The 21,196-nt window shown below is 39.3% G+C and overlaps 1 protein-coding gene across 2 annotated transcripts in view; it reads right to left on the reverse strand.

The window, feature by feature from the left end:
- Positions 1 to 617: 617 nt before the first annotated feature.
- Positions 618 to 21,196, reverse strand: part of LOC140211973 (deoxyuridine 5'-triphosphate nucleotidohydrolase, mitochondrial-like) — a 42,691-nt gene continuing 22,112 nt past the window's right edge. Inside the window, exons 4-7 of one of the 2 annotated variants that reach the window (XM_072282262.1) lie at positions 12,709 to 12,753; positions 2,369 to 2,443; positions 1,022 to 1,092; positions 618 to 936 (exon numbers count right to left, since the gene is read on the reverse strand). In XM_072282262.1, coding sequence (XP_072138363.1) covers positions 880 to 936; positions 1,022 to 1,092; positions 2,369 to 2,443; positions 12,709 to 12,753 — 248 coding nt within the window. In that variant the 3' untranslated portion in view covers positions 618 to 879. The remainder of the gene's footprint in view (positions 937 to 1,021; positions 1,093 to 2,368; positions 2,444 to 12,708; positions 12,754 to 21,196) is intronic. The other variant, XM_072282263.1, reaches the window with a different exon arrangement.

Consider the following 21,196-nt stretch of genomic DNA (forward strand, 5'->3'; position numbering starts at 1 on the left):
GACACAGACATTAAATCTATCCAAGAAATTTACTGGTTTCTGGGTAAAGGAAATTAAAAAGATATGGGAAGCATACAAGACTATGGCAGGCTTGTAGATCAGCTAGGATTGTGATGAATGGTAAACTGAAAGGACCAATTAGCCTATAACTGCTCCTATTTGTTTTGCGTAAATGAACGTGGAAGTGGCAGTGAACGTTTTATTTCCAGAAACTACATGACTGCTTCCCCACTGCTTGCCTTCAAACTAGCAAGTACAACTACATGCTTTACCACTTTTCTACCAAGAAAAACAGGCAGCACAGTAACGTAGTGGTTAACACAAGGCTTTACAGTACCATTAACATCTGGCTCAATTCCTGCCGCTGTCTACAGAGTTTGTGCCTTCTCCCCTCGAGTTTCCTCCAGGTGTTCTGGTTCCCTCCTACAGTCCAAAGGTTGGTAGGTTAATTGGTCATTATAAATTGTCCCATGATTAGGCTAGGATTAAATCGGAGGAATGCTGGATAGCATAGCTTGAAGGGCTACAGGGGCCTTTTCTGTGCTGTATTTCAATAAATAAGAACATGAAAACATCTTCTTATACAGATTGGTGAAGACATGAGCTTTAACAAAATGCAGTCTATATAAAAAAAAGTTACTTTTATTACTAATAAAATGAATTGCACAATTGTTCTAGTAATAGTTCACATAGTCACCAGAGACAATTATCTCATAACCACATAACATACAAGTCTGTTTGTGTTTTGCTTTGGAAACATCCTGACAAAATACAAAACAAATGCATCATAGATCACAACTTTTCATGAAGAATCCACAGATTGAAGCATCTTTGAAGAGAATTAGGCAATGCATGACATGTTTTGGCAGAACATCACGTTCAGTTTGTACCAGAGGAACCAAAGCCACTTGCACCTCGTTCAGTCTCATCTAGGCTCTGAAGAAGACAATAGGGCAAGTGAAAGGAAAAGCTTCTTATCCAGAAAAAAATATTAATTAAAGAGAATTTAAAAATTACTCACCTTTAACTCCTCAAGTTCTGGATAGCAGATCCGTTCACATATCAACTGAGCAATTCGATCGCCTTTTTTAACTACAAAAATAAAAAGTTGTAATTCAAAACTCTTTAGAATTATTTAAAATATTTAGCCACCCCCCCGTATGCCTTTCATTTCATTGTACATATCTGACTGAAGTTTACAATGTGTCCATCTGTAGCATACAAATGTTCAAAACTCTTTCAAGTTATTTGAATTCTTAAGAATATAAAGCTTTTTTTTTGATTGAACCCTAGAATTTTTGCCACAACTTTAAAGATAGCCACTTTAAAATGTTTAAGCAATCAAATGCTTATGCAGCAGACCAGTCATAAAACATGCATACAAACATTTATTCCCCTTTGGGTTAAACTTTATGACTTAAATATTAGAAATAAACAATGGCATCACTGTATAAAGAAAATTCCATGCTTCATTATTTTCTGTTTCAGTGTGGTAACCAAGACACCAAACAAATAACAATTTCTGGTAATCAAAGCAATTGGATAAATCTGCACTATCACTTGGTAGGACATTGAACATGAATCTCCTGTTAAAATGTGGTGACTCATAAGAATCAGTTTCAGATGCCAACAGTTTCTTTGTAATACCAAGTGCCACTTGTCATGTATTAGCCTAGGTCTCTTCAAACTTGGCAAGGAACTTAAAGCCCAATTCTCTTCTCATCCCGTGCCTAAAACACAGGCATTCTTACAGCTGTCAGCAGATCCCAATAGTGATGCCCCCCACCTCCCAGAGAGAATGACTGTGGCCAATGCACAAAAAGTTCTACAACTTAACCTCTGACAGCAACAGATTAACTTAGTTCAACTGGGCCCTCTTGCAAAGACATATTTAAAATCAACAGGTGGAAATGATATTATCATTCAAAACAAACTGGAAGCACAGCCTTCCACGATAAACATAAGCTTAATTACATGACACATATCGACAAACTGAATTTTGGCCCAATCAAAGTATTTTAATTACAACTGCAATAACTAAACTCAATCAAGCATTCAAAATACCCAAAATACAATGACACTGTGACATTATATATTTGCATTTCAAAATGCATTCTGTAAAATACTTTGTGACAAAATATGAGCATCAAATTAGCAATTTTAAGGATTATCTCAAATTTGAAATTTTTCTATGCCAAAATTTAGTAGCTTCATGTTAGTTAAATCCTACTCAAACGGCAGTTCCTATTTAGTAGCCACAGAGCATGTGGTTATGATGCAAGATAAACAGAAAAAAAATCTTAGTGAATATGCTTTCATGTGGAAGCAACAGTAGTCAGTGAACATTTACTGTTGATCTAGCCCTTACCTTCAAAGCTCTTTTTTCCAAGATTGAATAGAACTACACCAACATTTCCTCTGTAATCTTCATCAATAACCCCAGCTAAGAAAAAAAAAGACAATTGAGGATGTTAACACAAAAATTATATAATACTAGCAGGCATGCATTTATTATTCATATCCAGGCCAAGCAATTCATTATAGCCAGTCTTTTGAAAACTTAAAAACTGGTTGATACTTTGGACAAACAAAGCTGATCAGGGATTTGTAAATTATTGTATTTGTACCTTTTGTAAGTAACCAAAGTGAGAGATAAGCCATTCTATAATGAATTTCAAATGGACTTCCAATGGTATTTCATTGGGTTTAATTGAAAAGTGAGAAAATATGGAACTGGATGTACTTGTGGTACATACTGGGACATGACTAGCATTCAGCATAACAAAAAATCAGTTTGGAGCTTGCTGACAATGCTAAGCTGGTCGCCAATACAGAGCACATAAGTTTCAAAAAGACAATGGGCAGGCAAAGTCTCAGAATTGTGGATGAGTAGAGATTTATGGGCCCCAAGTATTAAAAACTCTTGAGGATTTTTAAGTCAAATTTAACAATAGCAGTAAATCCAAGAGAACCAGAATATAAAAGAAAGGATGTAATGCTGAGACCTTATAAGGCATTTGTCAGACTGCACGTTAGAGTACCGCAAGCAGATTTGGGTCCCTTATCCAAGAAAGGATATGCTGGCTTTGGATGGGGTTCTAGATGAGTTCCACAAGAATGATTCTGGGAATGAAAGGTTTAATGTATGAAAATCTCTGATGGCACTGGTCCTGTATTTGCTAGAGTTTAGAAGAATGGGGTGGGAGGAATCTCATTAAAACATATCAAATATTGAAAGGCTTAGCTATAGGGAACATCCTCAGAATACAAGAACATCCCTTTAGAAAAGACATGATAAGGAAACTCTTTAACCAGAGGGTGGTGAATCTGTGGTATTCATTGCCACCGAAGGCTGTGGAGACCATCATTGGGTACAATTTAAAATGGAAGTTAATAAGTTCTTGATTAGTAAGGGCAAAGGTTTGAGGAGTAGGTAAGAGAATGGTTTTGAGAGGGATAATAAATCCCTCATGTTGGAATGACAGAGCAGATTGCACAGGTTTGATGGTCTAATTCTGCTCCCATGTCTCATGGTCTTAAGGACTATATAGAACTGAATTGTTTAGCAGTGTAATTAAAGGTTTAGCATTAGCCATCCTTGAGCATTTTTTTTTTTTTTAAATAAAGCTACGATACTTAACTGCCAGTAAAATCATGCCCCAGCTTAATTAACTGCCATGGGAAAACTTTGACAAATGTTAAATTTACTATTAAAATGTTTAAATAAACTTTAAAACAAACTGCTCAAAACCTCTCCTTAACAGACATTCCTCTCCATTGAGATCAATAATTCAATGCATTAGGGCTAGCTTAGGATCAGTGCCCAGGTTTCCCAGCATACCCACTCAGAGACAAGTTAACATAGAAACATAGAAAATAGGTGCAGAAGTAGGCCACTCGGCCCTTCGAGCCTGCACTGCCATTCAGTATGATCAATGCTGATCGTCCAACTCAGAACCCTGTACCAGCCTTCCCCCCATACCCCACTGATCCCTTTAGCCATAAGGGCCATATCTAACTCCCTCTTAAATATAGCCAATGAACTGGCCTCAACTGTTTCCTGTGGCAGAGAATTCCACAGATTCACCACTCTCTGTGTGAAGAAGTTTTTCCTAATCTCAGTCCTAAAAGGCTTCCCCTTTATCCTTAAACTGTGACCCCTCGTTCTGGACTTCCCCAACATCGGGAACAATCTTCCTGCATCTAGCCTGTCCAATCCCTTTAGGATTTTATATGTTTCAATAAGATCCCCCCTCAATCTTCTAAATTCCAACGAGTACAAGCCTAGTCGATCCAGTCTTTCATCATATGAAAGTCCTGCCATCCCAGGAATCAATCAGGTGAACCTTCTTTGTACTCCCTCTATGGCAAGGATGTCTTTCCTCAGATTAGGGGACCAAAACTGCACACAATACTCCAGGTGTGGTCTCACCAAGGCCTTGTACAACTGCAGTAGTACCTCCCTGCTCCTGTACTCGAATCCTCTTGCTATGAATGCCAGATACTCAAAGTTGATACTCAAACATAGATGAGGATGCATCAGTAAGTTTGGCCCTTCAGTGTTCATTTAAGCAGCCCTTATAAATGAATTAGATTACTAATCTAGGCCTCACCACAAAGTACTGCTCACCATTGTTTAAAGACCAACATGTTCTTAAAAATAGCAGTTATTATGAGGATACAACAATTGATACATACTTTCATAATACATTTGAAGTCTAATGAAAGTATTGATAAACTCGTGACAGCTTCTACAGTGGTCAGATGAAAAGTCATTTAGTGTTCCATCCACTAACCCCACACTGGATTCTTTTATAACCCCTAACGTGATCTGTTACTACTTCTAATCATAAATACTAAAGTGAAATACAAGAATTTTTCCTTTTAGATTTGCTATCATTCTCTTTTAATACTTCCCATCCCTTTTATTTGCATGGGAACACAACAACTGTTTAGATCATGTTATTTGCTACAAAATATTAATATCAGGGATAATTTTGCAACTTTCTCAGCAGAAATAGGCTCAAGTCCAAGAATTTGAAAACTACCAGATCAATGAACTATGTTCACCACTTTGCAGGGTTCAGTTGGTATATCAGAAGTTTCTCAGCATCTTTTATTATCAAATGTAACAATATAATCAGTATTGAGTGCAAGGAAACAGACAAAGTATCAAAGTATCAGCCAGTATGCAACATTGGAAACGAATGACAAAAGCACACATTCAAAACTACAGATTAAATATAATAAAGAGTAGCAGTTAGACTAGTACCAAACGGTTTTATTCAAATGTGACACTAACAAAGAACCACTTAATACCTGTGATGATATTATCCTGGACCCCGAACAGAAAATGCCAGATTCGTCCGTTACAAAGGTTTTTAAAATTATATGAATTTAGAACATAACAGAACAACACAGGCTCTTTGGCTCACAATCTTGCGCTGACCTTTTAACCTACTCCACCATCCCTCCTATAGAGCTCTCCATTTTTCTTTCAGCCACGTGCCTAAGTCTCTTAAATATCTTTGATGTATCTGCCTCTACCACCACCCCTGGCAGTGCTTGTAAAAAAAAAAAAAACACCTACCTGACATCCTCCCAAATACTTTCCTGCAATCACCTTAAAATTATGTCCCCTTGTATTAGCCAATGCCACCTTGGGATTTGTTCCTATTTGTTTCTTGAAACACATATGTGACATGGAGACGTTGCAGTTGCATCGATGACTTACAACTCAAGACACAGCTATTGTCTTTATGAAGTTAACATTGACATCATGGGTTTTCTCCAGGTGTCATAGTTTCCCTGAACAACCCAAAGACAGATTAATCTGTCAGATCAACTACCTTTTTATAAATTACCCCTTAGTGTAAGCAAATAACAGAAGAACCCAATGGGAGTTAACAGGCATATGAGATGTAGTTGCAGGGAAATAGAGGAAGAGAGGGGTGGAAATGGATGAGATTGCTTTGCCGTCAGCCAACCTGGATCCAATTGACAAAATGGTGCCTTTGTGTTATAGTAAGTAACTTCACATTAATACTTGAAAGCTTCATGCTCTAAAAGCTAGGACTTGGAACTCTACATTTTCCTTTTGGAGTGAGCTATAGTTAAATAGTTCAATTTAGTGCAACTTTCAAATATACCCGTTACCTAATGAGAATACATTTCTTTAGCTGCTAGCCATTTTCACCTCATTATCTTCATTATTTCAAAAGCTAAACCTTAATGCCAAAATCATTAATGTAATTGGATTTGCTCATGCTTAATAATCAGCCATGTATGTGTGAAAATGTACCATTATTTTGTACCATTATTTTGTTGCACTCACGTAGAGTAAGTGTTCACTGCTGGAAACACGGGGAAATACGAAAAAGATGGTGTTGCAGGGAAAGATACATTCATAGATGTTGTTAATGAGTTTTTTTTTGTTAAAAAGCACTAGGTTTACACATATTAAGCAGTTTATCAAAAATAAAGACAAGATTGACAAAAATTGTTGGCCTCATCTCCGCCTGGGGAATTTGAGAACAAGACATATACAAAAAGTCAAATACTGGGGGGGGGGAATGTTAAAGTCAGAAGGGTTTTGCAGTGTAGTTGTCTTGTTGTCCTGTTGTCCATTATATTGCCAAACACGTTAAACAACATTTCCTTCTTATTCACTTGCATTCAGTATGGAGCAAAAATATGAACAGCCTTTGTTTTGCAAAGAGCTCAAGACATAATTTTAAAATAAAACAGTATTATTAAACAGTAAAAATCAGATGAGCACAATGCATAAGTATCTGCATTATCAGAAAGCAAATCTGACTTGGGGCTAAAAATAAAAGCCACATTTTAAAAGCACACTAAGGAACAATCTGCAGAGGTTTTTGATCACTGGTATTAAAAATACTATCAAAACCTTAAAGAAAATCTTACTATGAATGATCTAACCCTTCTCTTCCATATAGCCTTCACCAAGTCTCACTTACAGACACACATTACTCTAAATTAATTGCAACAAAGTCCAGATGTTTTGCTACACTTTTGAGGAAGTGGGTGCAAATCAGTTATTTTGCTAATACACAAAGCCAAGGTATCATATCCAGGCAGAACACTTAAATATTTAAACTTATGTAAAGACTTCCATGCCATATCCAGGCAGAACACTTAAATATTTAAACTTATGTAAAGACTTCCATGCAGTTGGCTGCACTCGATTACCCTGGAGATTCACTAAGGGGTAAGATCAAACAAACTACATGATGAGAGGACATGCCTTTTTCAGCAATAAAGAACTAGCACAAAAGGAAACAAAGCATGAAAGTTCTAGTCTGCATGACCCTCAAATGAAACAATTTAATTGCTCACACACAAGGAACAAAATGACAAACTGCTTACACATCCTTTATATTTCAGAACTCCCAGCCTAGCTCTCTACAGTGATCTATTGTGAAATGTTTAATTTTATTTGCTCAGCTCCATCCTAGATCTACAAAAGGAACCCACTGGCATTTCATCAGACAGTTCTCAAGAAACTTCAAAGTAATGCCAGTGATCAAAATTTGCTACAGATGGTTCAATAAACTCAGCACTTTGTGTTGGTTCCACTTGTGGAACTATTTCAGTAGAAGTTGTACTTCAGTGCAATATCAATGAAAACAAAGAAAACCACTGACCATGACATAGATATATATTAGAATATGTCCATAAGTCTCAAACACATAGCTCACTGTAAGCAACAAGAACCCTGCTTTAATTTAAATAAAAATGCTTATTTTATCATAAAATTATTTTGGCAATGTTACTTGTATAAGAGTTTACATGGCTGAAACTGGAATCGTATTGGGTGGCAGGTGTCAAGACAGCACTACACTTTCATCTCACGTGTTGATGTGTCCCATGCTGAAGCCCTACAGCTGCATGAAATTTCAGTTTGTATTTCTGGAGGAAGGTGGTAAGCCTGAAATGTTTACTGTTTTGCTCCCTACTGATATGAATTAATCTTTTTCTGTTTGAATTTACATTTTTAGTTTATTGAGTTTCCCATTTCACAACTTCCAGTCTCTTTTGTCAGCCAAGTCCTGACCACTGAGGTCACCATCACTGGATCTGAAGCACAGGCAGCCAGCACAGGAAGAGGAGTCTGTTGTAGGGACAGAATGACCAGAAAATTCCAACTAAGTTACTGTGTGTAGATATGGCAGAGAAAAAGACTGAAGAGGGAAAAGGTCCTGCAGATCTCCCTTCTAGATCTCCAACATGTTGTAGCTGGTGTTGTGTTGGAGATGATTAAGGGGATTCCTGTAATTCTTTGGTAGCTAACAGTCGGTTGAAGTGAAGTACACTGAGGTGTACAAAAATGGAAAAAAAAATACAGAAAACACTTACATTTACAAAGTGCAAATCAACAAAAGGGAAAAGGCCATGACAAGATAGAACGAGACATCAGAATTGCATCTTTGGGGTACAAGAGATCCATCTAATTCTCTCATAACAGCAGTATTGAGCTTGTCCATGAGCCTAGTGTTACATGTTCCCAAGCTATAGTCCTTCTGCCCAATGGGAAGGGGAAGAAAACCAGTGAGGCACCTTTGCTATTGTTGGCAGTAAAAAGTGTAAATAGAATTCCAATGCATTGAGCAAAAAACATCTGATCAATTACTTCTATAAATATCATATCTACAATGGGATATGCAGATGCAATGATTTGCAAATTCACATTTGTACGAGAAGTTGCAAAAAAAAAAAAAACAGGGGAAGACACTCGAGACCAGACAAAAGGTATTTGCTCTATCACAAACTTCATCCCTCCCTTATTTTAAATCTCTTAAATATCACCCCTCAGTCAACCTATCCACTCAGGCAATTGCAGGCCTGGGTTTCCTACTCTCCATACCCCTCAGCAATTTTTTTTTAAAGCAATGAGACCCCTTGATGTAGAATAAAAGCCCCACTTTCCGTCATAATCTATCCTGAGCCCAGCACACGGAAGCACCCATGAAGGCAGCATGCCAGCATCTGTATTTTCTCAAAAATTTAGAGTTTCTGGATGTGAAAATTCTTTTTTGAAGTTTTTAACAAATTAGTTATCTTTTAATGAACAATCCTAAAGTGCTGACATTCGATCACATAGCCAATTGACAATACGTACTCTTGGACTTCTTAGCTTCATATTGAGCTAGACATTCTTCCCTGATCCTCTGCACTTTCCTCTTCATCATCAGATCCAAAGAGACCAATATCATCATCATCTGCCTCTGCTTTTGTTGAGGTTGCGTCTGCTACATTTTGTGGACCATATTTGCTAAGGGGCTGCAAAGGCTGGACTTCGTGCTTTCATAGGACTGAATGTGATTGTACCACCGATGTGCACGATAGAATGAAGGTGCAGGTGGCCCACCAAGAGCTTCATACACAGCAATGTCTGCTTGTGATGGAACATACCCCTCAATGTAGCTGCAAAGTAATCGTTAAGTATCTGCAGGCCGGATGCGGCCTTCAGGTCACCAAACCCCATGGCTGACACTAGGCCCCATCCACGCCAACACGACGCGCAGTGGCAACTGCAAGAGCTCTGACACACTTCTATAGACAGAGTGGAAAGCATTCTGACTGGTTGCATCACAGCATGGCATGGAAACTCCAAATCACAGGAACCCAAGAGACTGGTGTGGGAGTTAATCAGTTCCATCACAAGTACAGCTCTCCCCATCAAGGTACTTTCAAGAGGTAATGTACCAGGAAGGTGACGTCCATGATTAAGGACCCCCACCATCTAGGTCATGCCTTCTTATTGCCATCATAAGGCAGGAGGTGCAATGAAGACCCACATTTCAAGGTTCAACAGCATCCACCCCGCTGCCATACATTTTCCTCAAAATGCACTAAGGTCATTATGTTTATTTTGTCATTCAAACTACACATAATTCAAGTTTGTATTCACTGGTGCTTGGCCTTGTCTTGTAATGTACTATGCTGCAAACAAAACATTTTTTACAGAATTGTCACCATGGATACTATGCCTATGTCAATAAAGTGGAATTTGTTGAACTTGAACTTAAACACTGTCCAACTCAACATTTAAATCTAGACAATTTTTTTTGGCAACAAATGTGATACACATTACGCAGAACGACCTCAAGTAGCACTTAATGTATAGTCATACACAATGAAAGGGAACAGGCTATTATGAAAGCAAACATTTGACTTCAAGTTAGACAAAGGGAAAGTAGGTCAGACAAAGTGCCAAGTATTAGGCAGCAACATACAGGGAGAGAGGGGTTTATGCAAGGAATTCCAGAGCTTAGGGCCAACATAACCAATTATTGTTGGAATGAGCAAAAATCAATGCACAAGCCAGAATTGGAAGGACAAGCATTGAGGCTTCTAGAGCTGAAGTTGGCTGCAAAAATTGGAGGTTTATCTGGAGATGGGAGAAGATAATGGCACTAAGGAATATAACAATTAAATTAATTAGGTCATGTTGGGGGAAAAAAAGTGGCATTTGGAGTAAGTTATGATTTAGAAAGCACTATTCTCCTAGAAAATTGACTAGAAGAGCATTGTAATAAACTTATCTACAAGTTACAACTTGTCAGCCAGTGGTGTAGTGGCATCCACAAGGGACTTTGAGGCAAGTGGCACTAGGTTCGAATCTGCTGGCTCCTTACGGTTTCCATCTGTGCTGGGTTGAGCTCGCAACACAGCCTTGTAAAACAGACAAATGCTAAAGGAATGGCAAGGTTGCCGCCTGATGTGCCATGTGGCGCGGAAAGTAAGAACAACAATAGGTTACGAATGCACAGAAGCTGGACTGAAACGAAGCAGGTTTAGTAATAGATTGGCTATTTCATTAAAAACATAGCTGTCAAATTTAACACTTTCAAAGGATGAAAACTGGGAATTTTAAAAATCTTTAAGGATTTGGATACAATTTAGAAAATATTTTGGTTTATTGGGATTCTCACTTTCTAGTCCCACTTTTTAAAAAAATTTTTTTAAGCCTTCTATGACTGATGTAGTTTTTAAACAATGGGAAAGATTGGGTATTACATGTTTCCTGGATCTGTTTGTACGAGGAATTATTTCTTTGTTCGAACAATTGTCAACAAAATATAGTTTACCAAAAACCCATTTTTTTCAGTACTTACAAATTAGAGATTTTCTGCGATCTCAATTATATACATTTCCTAATAGTCCTGATAAGAACGTATTAGGTGAAATTCTTAATATGAAATCATTCTATAATGGTTCAATATCCAATATTTATATGTTGTTGGGAATGAGAAATGATTCTTTAGACAAAATTAAAAATCTTTGGGAACAAGATTTACAGACCTCAATTTCTGAAGAAATTTGGAATGAGATTTTTAAATTAGTTAATACTTCGTTATGTGCTCGTCACTCCCTCCTACAATTTAAAGTGGCTTATATGACCATGGATAAGTTATCTCATTTTTATATGGATATATCTCCCTACTGTGATAGGTGTAACAATGGAGAAGCTTCATTTATTCATGTTTTGGATGTCCCCAAGTCTTGGAAAATATTGGATGGAAGTATTCCAAACTTTTTCTGTACTCTTTAAAGTAAATTTTAAGCCTAATCCTTTGACTGCCCTATTTGGTATTGTTGGAAGGAAAGATATCATTTTGAAGACATCTGATCTGCACATTCTGGCTTTTATCTCTGTTATGGCTAGGAGGGTGCTTTTGTTTAAATGGAAGGATGCTGTTCCGCCTAATCATGCTCAGTGGTTACGAGATGTTATGGCATGCCTAAATTTAGAAAAGATTCGTTGTCTATTTCTGAATCTAACCAAGATTTTCAAAGTTTGTGGGGGCCATTTTTAAATTATTTTCATAATCTTTGACTTCTTGCTAAAGTACAGAAGTTGGTTAGTAGTATATTTTATTACCTGATGTTTTTTTTCCCCCCCAAACAGCTTCAACTTTGGTAGTGGGTGTAGATCCTCTTTTTAAATAAAATTGCTTATATTCTAATACACAAATTAATCTAATCTATATGAATATAGAGTAAGGAGTTTGTTAATGTGACAATATATTGTATCTGGTATTATTGTATTTTTTCTTCTGTTTTATAATATGTATTCTCTTGGAATCTGTATTCTTCTATATAGAAATCAATAAAAATATTGGAAAAAGAAAGAAAAAATCAATGAACTCCTCTGGATGCTGGAAGAAGGGATGAAATCAGCAGGAAATTTGGCTTTAAGATGACAATTAGTGGTGTGGAAGGGAAGTTGTGGGCTACCCCTGTATTATGGAATATTTTAGGGAAAAACAATTTAGGACTAAGACAATATCATGCATAAAGCAGTCCAACTAAATCTGGGATTATCAACAAGTGTCCATTTGTCTTGTTTCATTGCATTTCACTGTCAACTAATATACTTAATTAAATTAGCGATGCATGAATTTATCTAGTAATTTTAAGTTCACAACTAACTCTCCAAATATGCCCTGCAAGTTAGAGGTGCTGTTCTGCATTTCAGATATTTTTCTTCCAAAACAGGCAACGCCATTCTGGAGATCAGCAGACTGTGCAAATCCCAATACCATATATACTACCTTGCTCATTCCTCAAGCCACAACAGTGTTTAGGTTTGTCTGCTTATACATAATTTCCAAAAAAAACTAGTATACCATTGATGATCACATGCAAATTTTGTTTCATATTTTAGTGCAAATACATCACCTCCAACATCAATGAAGTGTTTTGCTGCCAATCCAGATCTTGGAGCTAGGAAGGATTAAGAGAAAATTGACAAGTTATTTACAGTCTCAGCTAAAACATATTTTAGTTATAAGCTATTAGCACATATTCTATTTTTCCAACTTAAAATATTATATGCAGTATTCAGTATTTTTAATTTCTGATGCTCAACAGATATTTATGCGACTCTTAAAATATGCAGGGCACACTGAGGAAGAAAATTTCTTAAGGGTCACCGTCCACAGACAGTAAAAAAAAAGTTAAATACCATATTAAAACATCTTATAGGAAAACAGCAAAAATTGAGCAGAATATAAAAACAGGAAATGACTAGAAGTAGTGAAAAATCTTAAGATTAGCCTGGAAAATAAAGAGTTTCTACCAACTTTTAATTTAAAAAAAGTTAACCAAATAAGCATTAGTTTTAAAGAAAGAAAGTCTGGGAAATTAATAATGGAAGTAAAATGGCAGGAAGTCAATTCAATGGGTACTTTTCAATAATCTTCACATTACAGGATACAAGAAACACCCCAGATATAGCTGTAATTTTGGAATGAGGAACTCAAAAATTACAGCTACCAGGAAAGTGCACTGAGAAAACTGATGGAACTACATGGTCTTGATGGGTTTCATCCTAGGATTTTATAAGTGACTGAGTAATTGGTTTCCAAAAATTTCTTGATTCAAGGAAAACTCCCTAGATTTGGAAAATAGTAAATGTAATTCCTCTGTTCAGAAAGGGAGACAAAGTAAGAAAGGCAAGTTAGTTGAACATCAGTCTCAGGAAAATGTGAGAAATTCTAAAGGCATTTTAGATGGAAGAACTAAATCAATTATCTCAGGATACTCAGGCAGTCAACGTGATTTTGTAAATCAGAAGTTATGTTTAACCAATTAGTTGTCCTTCTTTGCAAGGACTGTGCAGAAAGGGGAAAATGGTGAATTCCATAAAAATCTACATCAAAAGTTATTGTAGAAAATAAAAGCTGGTGGTGCTGGAGGTGATATGCATAGATGGAAGACTAGCAGGCTGACATGAAACAGCAGAAAGAAATGGTCTTTCTTTACTGGTTGCCTGGTGTCACAGAAATTGGTACTGAAGCCTTGACATTTTAATTTATATAAAAGACTTGAGGACAGCTGGCAAATTTACTGATAACACTGATAAGTGGGAAAATTAGCTACAAAAAAGAAGAGGTTGTAAAGGGATATAGATATACTGGGGGAAAATCCAGCAAATGGAATACTATGGGAAAATGGAAATATTGAACATTTTGGCAAGATTAATAGAAGTCTATTATCTAAATGGTAAGAAATTGCAGTACTTAGTGATAGATCTCACAAAATAAGAAAATCAACACAAGGTTGTAGTCCATTGGTGAGAGAATATAAAAATAGGACATGCTCTGTCAGCCATTTGTAAGGCACTGTATTGTTTTTCTTAAGGTAAGATTAATGCAATAGAAACAGCTCAGAGACTAATACTGGATACATGCCTCATGAGCAAAGACCAAACAGGTTAGGCTTGTATTTGTATTAGAAAGTACATAGGTGATTTGACTGAAATAACAGGGGAACAAGAACAGTAACTTTAAAAATATGGGGACAATTGTTTGAAACAGACACAAAATTCTCAAGTTGTGCGACTGTGGAACTCTTCCTCAAAAAGAAATTGTAACCAAAGTATGAATTCATTTTTTTTTTAAAAAAGGGTAGAGGTAGGTAGATTATTGATAAAGGGCAGAAGGTCATTGTGGATCAAGAAATTTGCAGATTAGAGATGACAGTTGCAAAGGTGCTGCAGGGACTTGAGGAAGGAAAGGTTGAGTGGGTTAGTGAAGTGTATTTAATTTCAGTAATATTTGAGTAATATTAAGCATTTTTTTACATAATTCTTTCCATAATAATAATGATTATATTGATCCCAAGTGGGAAATTCGTGTTACAGTGGCAACATTTAAAAACAGTGAGGCTAACAAGGAGAACGCAGCATGTACGTGTCCACTTGGAGTCTTTCAGTTTGAAAGGATGCTCCAGGGCTTATCAGGAGCACCGGCTACTTTCCAGTTGGTCATGGAGAAAACTGTTGGGGATATGAATTTGTTGGAGGTGCTGCTGTACCTAGAAGATCTCATAGCGTTTGGGTCCACCCTGGAAGAGCAAGAGGCGCAGCTACTGAAGGTGTCAGGCCTCCTGAAAGATAAAGATAACTATCACTGGACAAACCCCAGTTCTGTAAGACATCTTTCAGATATGTTGGGCATGTAATCTCACAGAATGGAGTAACTACAGAGATGGTGACAATGTGGCCAAGGCCCAAGAAAGTGAACACCCTACACTCATTCCTTGGATTCTGTGGGTATTATCAGAAGTTCACAAAGAACTACTCTGAAGTGAGTCACTTTTTGAATCAGCTTCCATGCGGTTACCCACCCTTAGGGAAGAAAGGGAGGAGGAAAGGAAAGGATGGTAAATATCTTAGCTCTTTGAAGCCTTTTGGAGCAATATGGGATGCAAAATGTGAAGAAGTTTTTAAGTTGCTGAAGGAGCTGCTGACAAAATTGCCTGTGTTGCCTTTTGCAGATCGCCAATTGCTGTATGCATTGCATACAGATGCCAGCAGAGAGGGCTTGAGGACGTTCTGTATCAGGATTAGGGCACAGGGTCAAGACCTTTCTCTTTTGTCAGCCAGAGTCTGTCACCCTCTGAGCGAAACTATCCACGAGCACAAATTGGAGTTCTTGGCATTGAAATGGGCTGTAATGGATAAGTGATTATATGGCACCAAGTTTGAGACGAGGATGGACAACAATCCATTGACTTGTATCCTGACCTTGGCGAAATTGATGTCACAGGCCATCGTTGGTGGGTGGCGTTGTCTACCTATGATTTCAGCCTGAAGTACTGGCCGGGGAGCCAGATCATTGACGTGGACACCTTTTCCCAACATGTTCATGAAGTGATGGAAGGGGACGGAAAGTGGGAGAGAGTTCCTGCGCCTTAAGTTAAAACAAAGTGTCAGTTTTCCACCATGGGGAAGTCAGAGGCAAGGCAAGGGCAGGATTGAGAGTAGTGTACCATTTGGGAGCTTCTGGTTTTGTCATTCCACAGCTTACTGCAACCTGACCCCTCCGAATACAAAGCAGTTACCTGAGTTGAGCCCAGGGGAACTGGCCGCCGCTCAGCGAGATGACCCTTGCATAGGTACTGTTTGGTCAGCGGTTGCAAAAGGGGATATGGCCCAAGCTGAAAAGATGAAACACACTGCCGTATCTCTACTGCTGAGAGAATGGCACAAACTGGAGTTGAGGAACCATATTTTATACTGGGTCACATCTCTTCCAGATACGCCTCGGCATTCCCAGTTGGTCTGCCTGAGAAGTATCGGAGGATTATGTTGAAGTCACTTCACGATGATTCAGGTCATTTGGGGTTTGACAAGACTCATGGATTGGTCAGAGATCAGTTCTACGAAGCCTGCGGTCAAAGAGTACTGTAAGTCATGCATTCAATGTATTTGGAGGAAGATGCTGCCTATGAGGGCCGATCCGTTATTGCATTTGTCGAGTGCAGGGTCACTTGATCTGGTCTGTATGGATTTCCTATCCATAGAGTTCAATTCCAGCACCATGGCAAATCTTTTGGATATTAATGATCAGACCAGGTATGCTCAAGCCTCCCCTACAAAGGATCAGAGGGTGTCCACCATGGCCAAAGTGTTATGGAAAAAGTATTTTGTTCATTGTGACCTCCCCAGACAGATACATAGCAATCAGGGAAAGGATTTTGAGAGTAGGTTCACACGAGTTAATGAGCATGCTTGGAGTCGAGAAGTTAGGACTACGCCTTATCACTCTCATGGTGATCCCCAGCCCAAGAGGTTCAACCTGACAATGCTGGACATGCTCAGAACCCTGGAGATCAGCAAGAATAAATGGAATCAACATACTGGGAATCTGGTCCACTGCTACAACTGTACACAGAATATTTGGGCATGAAGCAAGGTTGCCCATTGACCTCTGTTTTGGGACTGGCAGGGAAGATTTGCCATAGAAGACCTATCCGAGCACGTGTCTGGTACGAGGAGGGAATTGCAAAAGGCATATGAATGAGCTGAGGTCTGCTACATAGCCGAATCAAGGAAATACTATTACAGCTACAGAAAGAGTGGGTAATGTAGCAGGATCCTCTTTTGAGTCAGTATGGGTGGAAATCAGGAACAGGAAGGGAGTAGTTACTCTATTGGGGGTATTCTGTAGGCCCCCTGGTAGCAGCAGAGATACAGAGGAGCAGATTAGGAGGCAGATTTTGAAAAGGTGCAAAAATAACAGGGTTGTTATCATGGGTGACTTTAACTCCCCTAATATTGATTGGCACCTGATTAGTTCCAAGGGTTTAGATGGGGCAGAGTTTGTTAAGCGTCCAGGATGGATTCCTGTCACAGTATGTGGACAGGCCGACTAGGGGGAGTGCCATACTAGATCTAGTACTAGGTAATGAACCAGGTCAGGTCACAGATCTCTCAGTGGGTGAGCACCTGGGGGACAGTGACCACCGCTCCCTGGCCTTTAGTATTATCATGGAAAAGGATAGAATCAGAGAGGACAGGAAAATTTTTAATTGGGGAAGGGCAAATTACGAGGCTATAAGGCTAGAACTTGCGGGTGTGAATTGGGATGATGTTTTTGCAGGGAAATGTACTATGGACATGTGGTAGATGTTTAGAGATCTCTTGCAGAATGTTAGGGATAAATTTGTCCCGGTGAGGAAGATAAAGAATGATAGGGTGAAGGAACCATTGGTGACAAGGGAGGTGGAAAATCTAGTCGGGTGGGAGAAGGCAGCATACATGAGGTTTAGGAAGCAGAGATCAGATGGGTCTATTGAGGAATATAGGGAAGCAAGAAAGGAGCTTAAGAAGGGGCTGAGAAGAGCAAGAAGGGGGCATGAGAAGGCCTTGGTGAGTAGGGTAAAGGAAAACTCCAAGGCATTAATTATGTGAAGAGAAAAAGGATGACAGGAGTGAAGGTAGGACCGATTAGAGATAAAGGTGGGAAGACGTGCCTGGAGGCTGTGGAAGTGAGCGAGGTTCTCAATGAATACTTCTCTTCGGTATTCACCAATGAGAGGGAACTTGATGATGGTGAGGACAATATGAGTGAGGTTGATGTTCTGGAGCATGTTGATATTAAGGGAGAAGAGGAGTTGGAGTTGTTAAAATACATTAGGACAGATAAGTCCCCGGGGCCTGACGGAATATTACCCAGGCTGCTCCACGAGGTGAGGGAAGAGATTGCTGAGCCTCTGGCTAGGATCTTTATGTCCTCGTTGTCCACGGGAATGGTACTGGAGGATTGGAGGGAGGTGAATGTTATCCCCTTGTTCAAAAAAGGTAGTAGGGATAGTCCGGGTAATTATAGACCAGTGAGCCTTACGTCTCTGGAAAGCTGTTGGAAAAGATTCTTAGAGATAGGTTCTCTGGGCATTTAGAGAATCATGGTCTGATCAGGGACAGTCAGCATGGCTTTGTGAAGGGCAGATCATGTCTAACAAGCCTGATAGAGTTCTTTGAGGAGGTGACCAGGCATATAGATGAGGGTAGTGCAGTGGATGTGATCTATATGGATTTTAGTAAGGCATTTGACAAGGTTCCACATAGTAGACTTATTCAGAAAGTCAGAAGGCATGGGATCCAGGGAAGTTTGGCCAGGTGGATTCAGAATTGGCTTGCCTGCAGAAGGCAGAGGGTCGTGGTGGAGGGAGTACATTCAGATTGGAGGATTATGACTAGTGGTGTCCCACAAGGATCTGTTCTGGAACCTCTACTTTTCCTGATTTTTATTAACGACTTGGATGTGGGGGTCGAAGGGTGGGTTGGCAAGTTTGCAGACGACACAAAGGTTGGTGGTGTTGTAGATAGTGTAGAGGATTGTCAAAGATTACAGACAGACATTGATAGGATGTAGAAGTGGGCTGAGAAATGGCAGATGGAGTTCAACCCGGAGAAGTGTGAGGTGGTACACTTTGGAAGGACAAACTCCAAGGCAGAGTACAAAGTAAATGGCAGGATACTTGGTAGTGTGGAGGAGCAGAGGGATCTGGGGGTGCATGTCCACAGATCCCTGAAAGTAGCCTCACAGGTGGATAGGACAGTTAAGAAAGCTTATGGGGTGTTAGCTTTCATAAGTCGAGGGATAGAGTTTAAGAGTCGCAATGTAATGATGCAGCTCTATAAAACTCTGGTTAGGCCACATTTGGAGTACTGTGTCCAGTTCTGGTTGCCTCACTATAGGAAGGATGTGGAAGCATTGGAAAGGGTACAGAGATTTACCAGGATGCTGTCTGGTTTAGAGAGTATGCATTATGATCAGAGGTTAAGGGAGCCAGGGCTTTACTCTTTGGAGAGCAGACATGATAGAAGTGTACAAGATAATAAGAGGAATAGGTAAGAGTGGATAGCCAGCGCCTCTTCCCCAGGGCACCACTGCTCAATATAAGAGGACATGGCTTTAAGGTAAGGGGTGGGAAGTTCAAGTGGGATATTAGAGGAAGGTTTTTTACTCAAGAGAGTGGCTGGTGCGTGGAATGCACTGCCTGAGTCAGTGGTGGAGGCAGATGCACTAGTGAAGTTTAAGAGACTACTAGACTGGTATATGGAGGAATTTAAGGTGGGGGGTTATATGGGAGGCAGGGTTTGAGGGTCGGCACAACATTGTGGGCCGAAGGACCTGTACTGTGCTATACTATTCTATGTTCTATGTTTAAATGGGAGATGTGATCAAAAGGTTAGGTTCTCCCAACTGATGCCTGAAGACAAATTTAGGGCTACCAGGGAAGCAGAAGTTGGCTGACCACTGGGTGGCTATGCCTTACTTAATGGAGAGTCAGATGCCAAATGTACCAGTTTTCCAGGTGAACCCAGAGGATGGGAATGAAGCTGTCACGATTCTCCATCTGAACCACCTTCTACCTCCAGGACAAGAGGTACACGTTGACCCAGAGCCTGACATGGACCCTAAACCCAGTAAGAGGACTCTGAAGCAATGTGGGAGAACAGAAGGCCAAGCAGTGGACATGTTTGGAAGGGACGTAACCACTAGATATGGTATGGACTCATAGGGTGATGAAATGGAGGTGTGGTATATGCTACCCTCTGCAAACTTCCCAATAATTAACAAAAGGATTTCTAAACCTCCACACGCCGATGCATATGAAATGGGGGGGAGGACTAGCAGTGGGCAGGCAGGTTTGTGGCTGGACATTGAGGGAGACTGGGCTCTGAAGTAACTGGGTATGGAGCCGAGCTCAACCAGTGACAAGCTGAGTTGTCGGAAGGCTCATGTAATGGACAGGGAGAAGCCTCTCCACGTAAACAGGAAAGATCTGGAGGGGACCATGATTCAATGGAGCAAAGGTGTGGAAGTCCACTGGGGATTGGTGAATATGACTTTTGAAAGATTTGAGCTCCAACCTGTGCACGTTTGACCATTTAATCATAATGGACTGTTTTTTTGTCTTTTCTCTACTAACTCTTCAGTCAAGTTAACGTTCATAAAGATACTCCTTTTAATTGTATGTTATGTACAATCTATTATTTCCTGTGACGAGATGAAACAGGGCAGCAAATCACACAACATTCACAAACCGGGGCTTGGATAGGCGAGACATCCCAATTTCATGGATTTGGCAAGACCAGAGTGTGTATACCCTAGATGTATGAGGCCAGAGAAAGACGAGTTTCTTGACGCTGAATTGGGAGAATGCCAATGACAGCTAATGAGCCGTTTCCTCAGATGCCCAAGAAGAAAGCAGGTTTCACACACCTAACAGTGTACTTAACAAATAAATACAGAATAATAGTGTAAAAACAGTAATATAAAAATAGTGTACATGTGCAATAATAATGTACAAGATAACAATAAATCAGACTATTGTGTTTACCTGTTGCAGAGATGAACTGTTTGTATGTGCTTATTGCATTTGGTTGGAAAGATTTTCTGTAATGATCTTTGTGACAGTGGAGCCAATTGAGTCTGTTCGAAAAGGTACTTCTCTGCATATTCAATAGGTCATAGAGAGGATGTTTCAGATTGTCCATAATGGATAACAGTTTGTTTAGCGACCTCCTCTCCACCACTAACCCAAAAGAATTATTTAATTAGTACATGAATAGCATATGGAATTCATTGCTGCAGGCAGCTGTGGAGGGAAAGTCTTTATGTATACTCAAGGCAGAGGTCGATAAGATTCTTTATTGGTCAGGGCATGAAGGGATATGGGGAGAAGGGAGGAGGCTGAGGAAAATTGGATCAGCTATGATGAAATGGCAGAGCAGACTCAATGGGCCAAATGGCCTAATTCTGCTCCTATATGTTATGGTTCTATAGTTATTACATTACCATGTCATAAGTGTGCACCTTACTAAAGTGGAACTACGCACACATTTTTCCTATAGCTCCCATATTTTTCT

Source organism: Mobula birostris, chromosome 18 (assembly GCF_030028105.1).
Source record: "Mobula birostris isolate sMobBir1 chromosome 18, sMobBir1.hap1, whole genome shotgun sequence".
NCBI lineage: Eukaryota > Metazoa > Chordata > Chondrichthyes > Myliobatiformes > Myliobatidae > Mobula > Mobula birostris.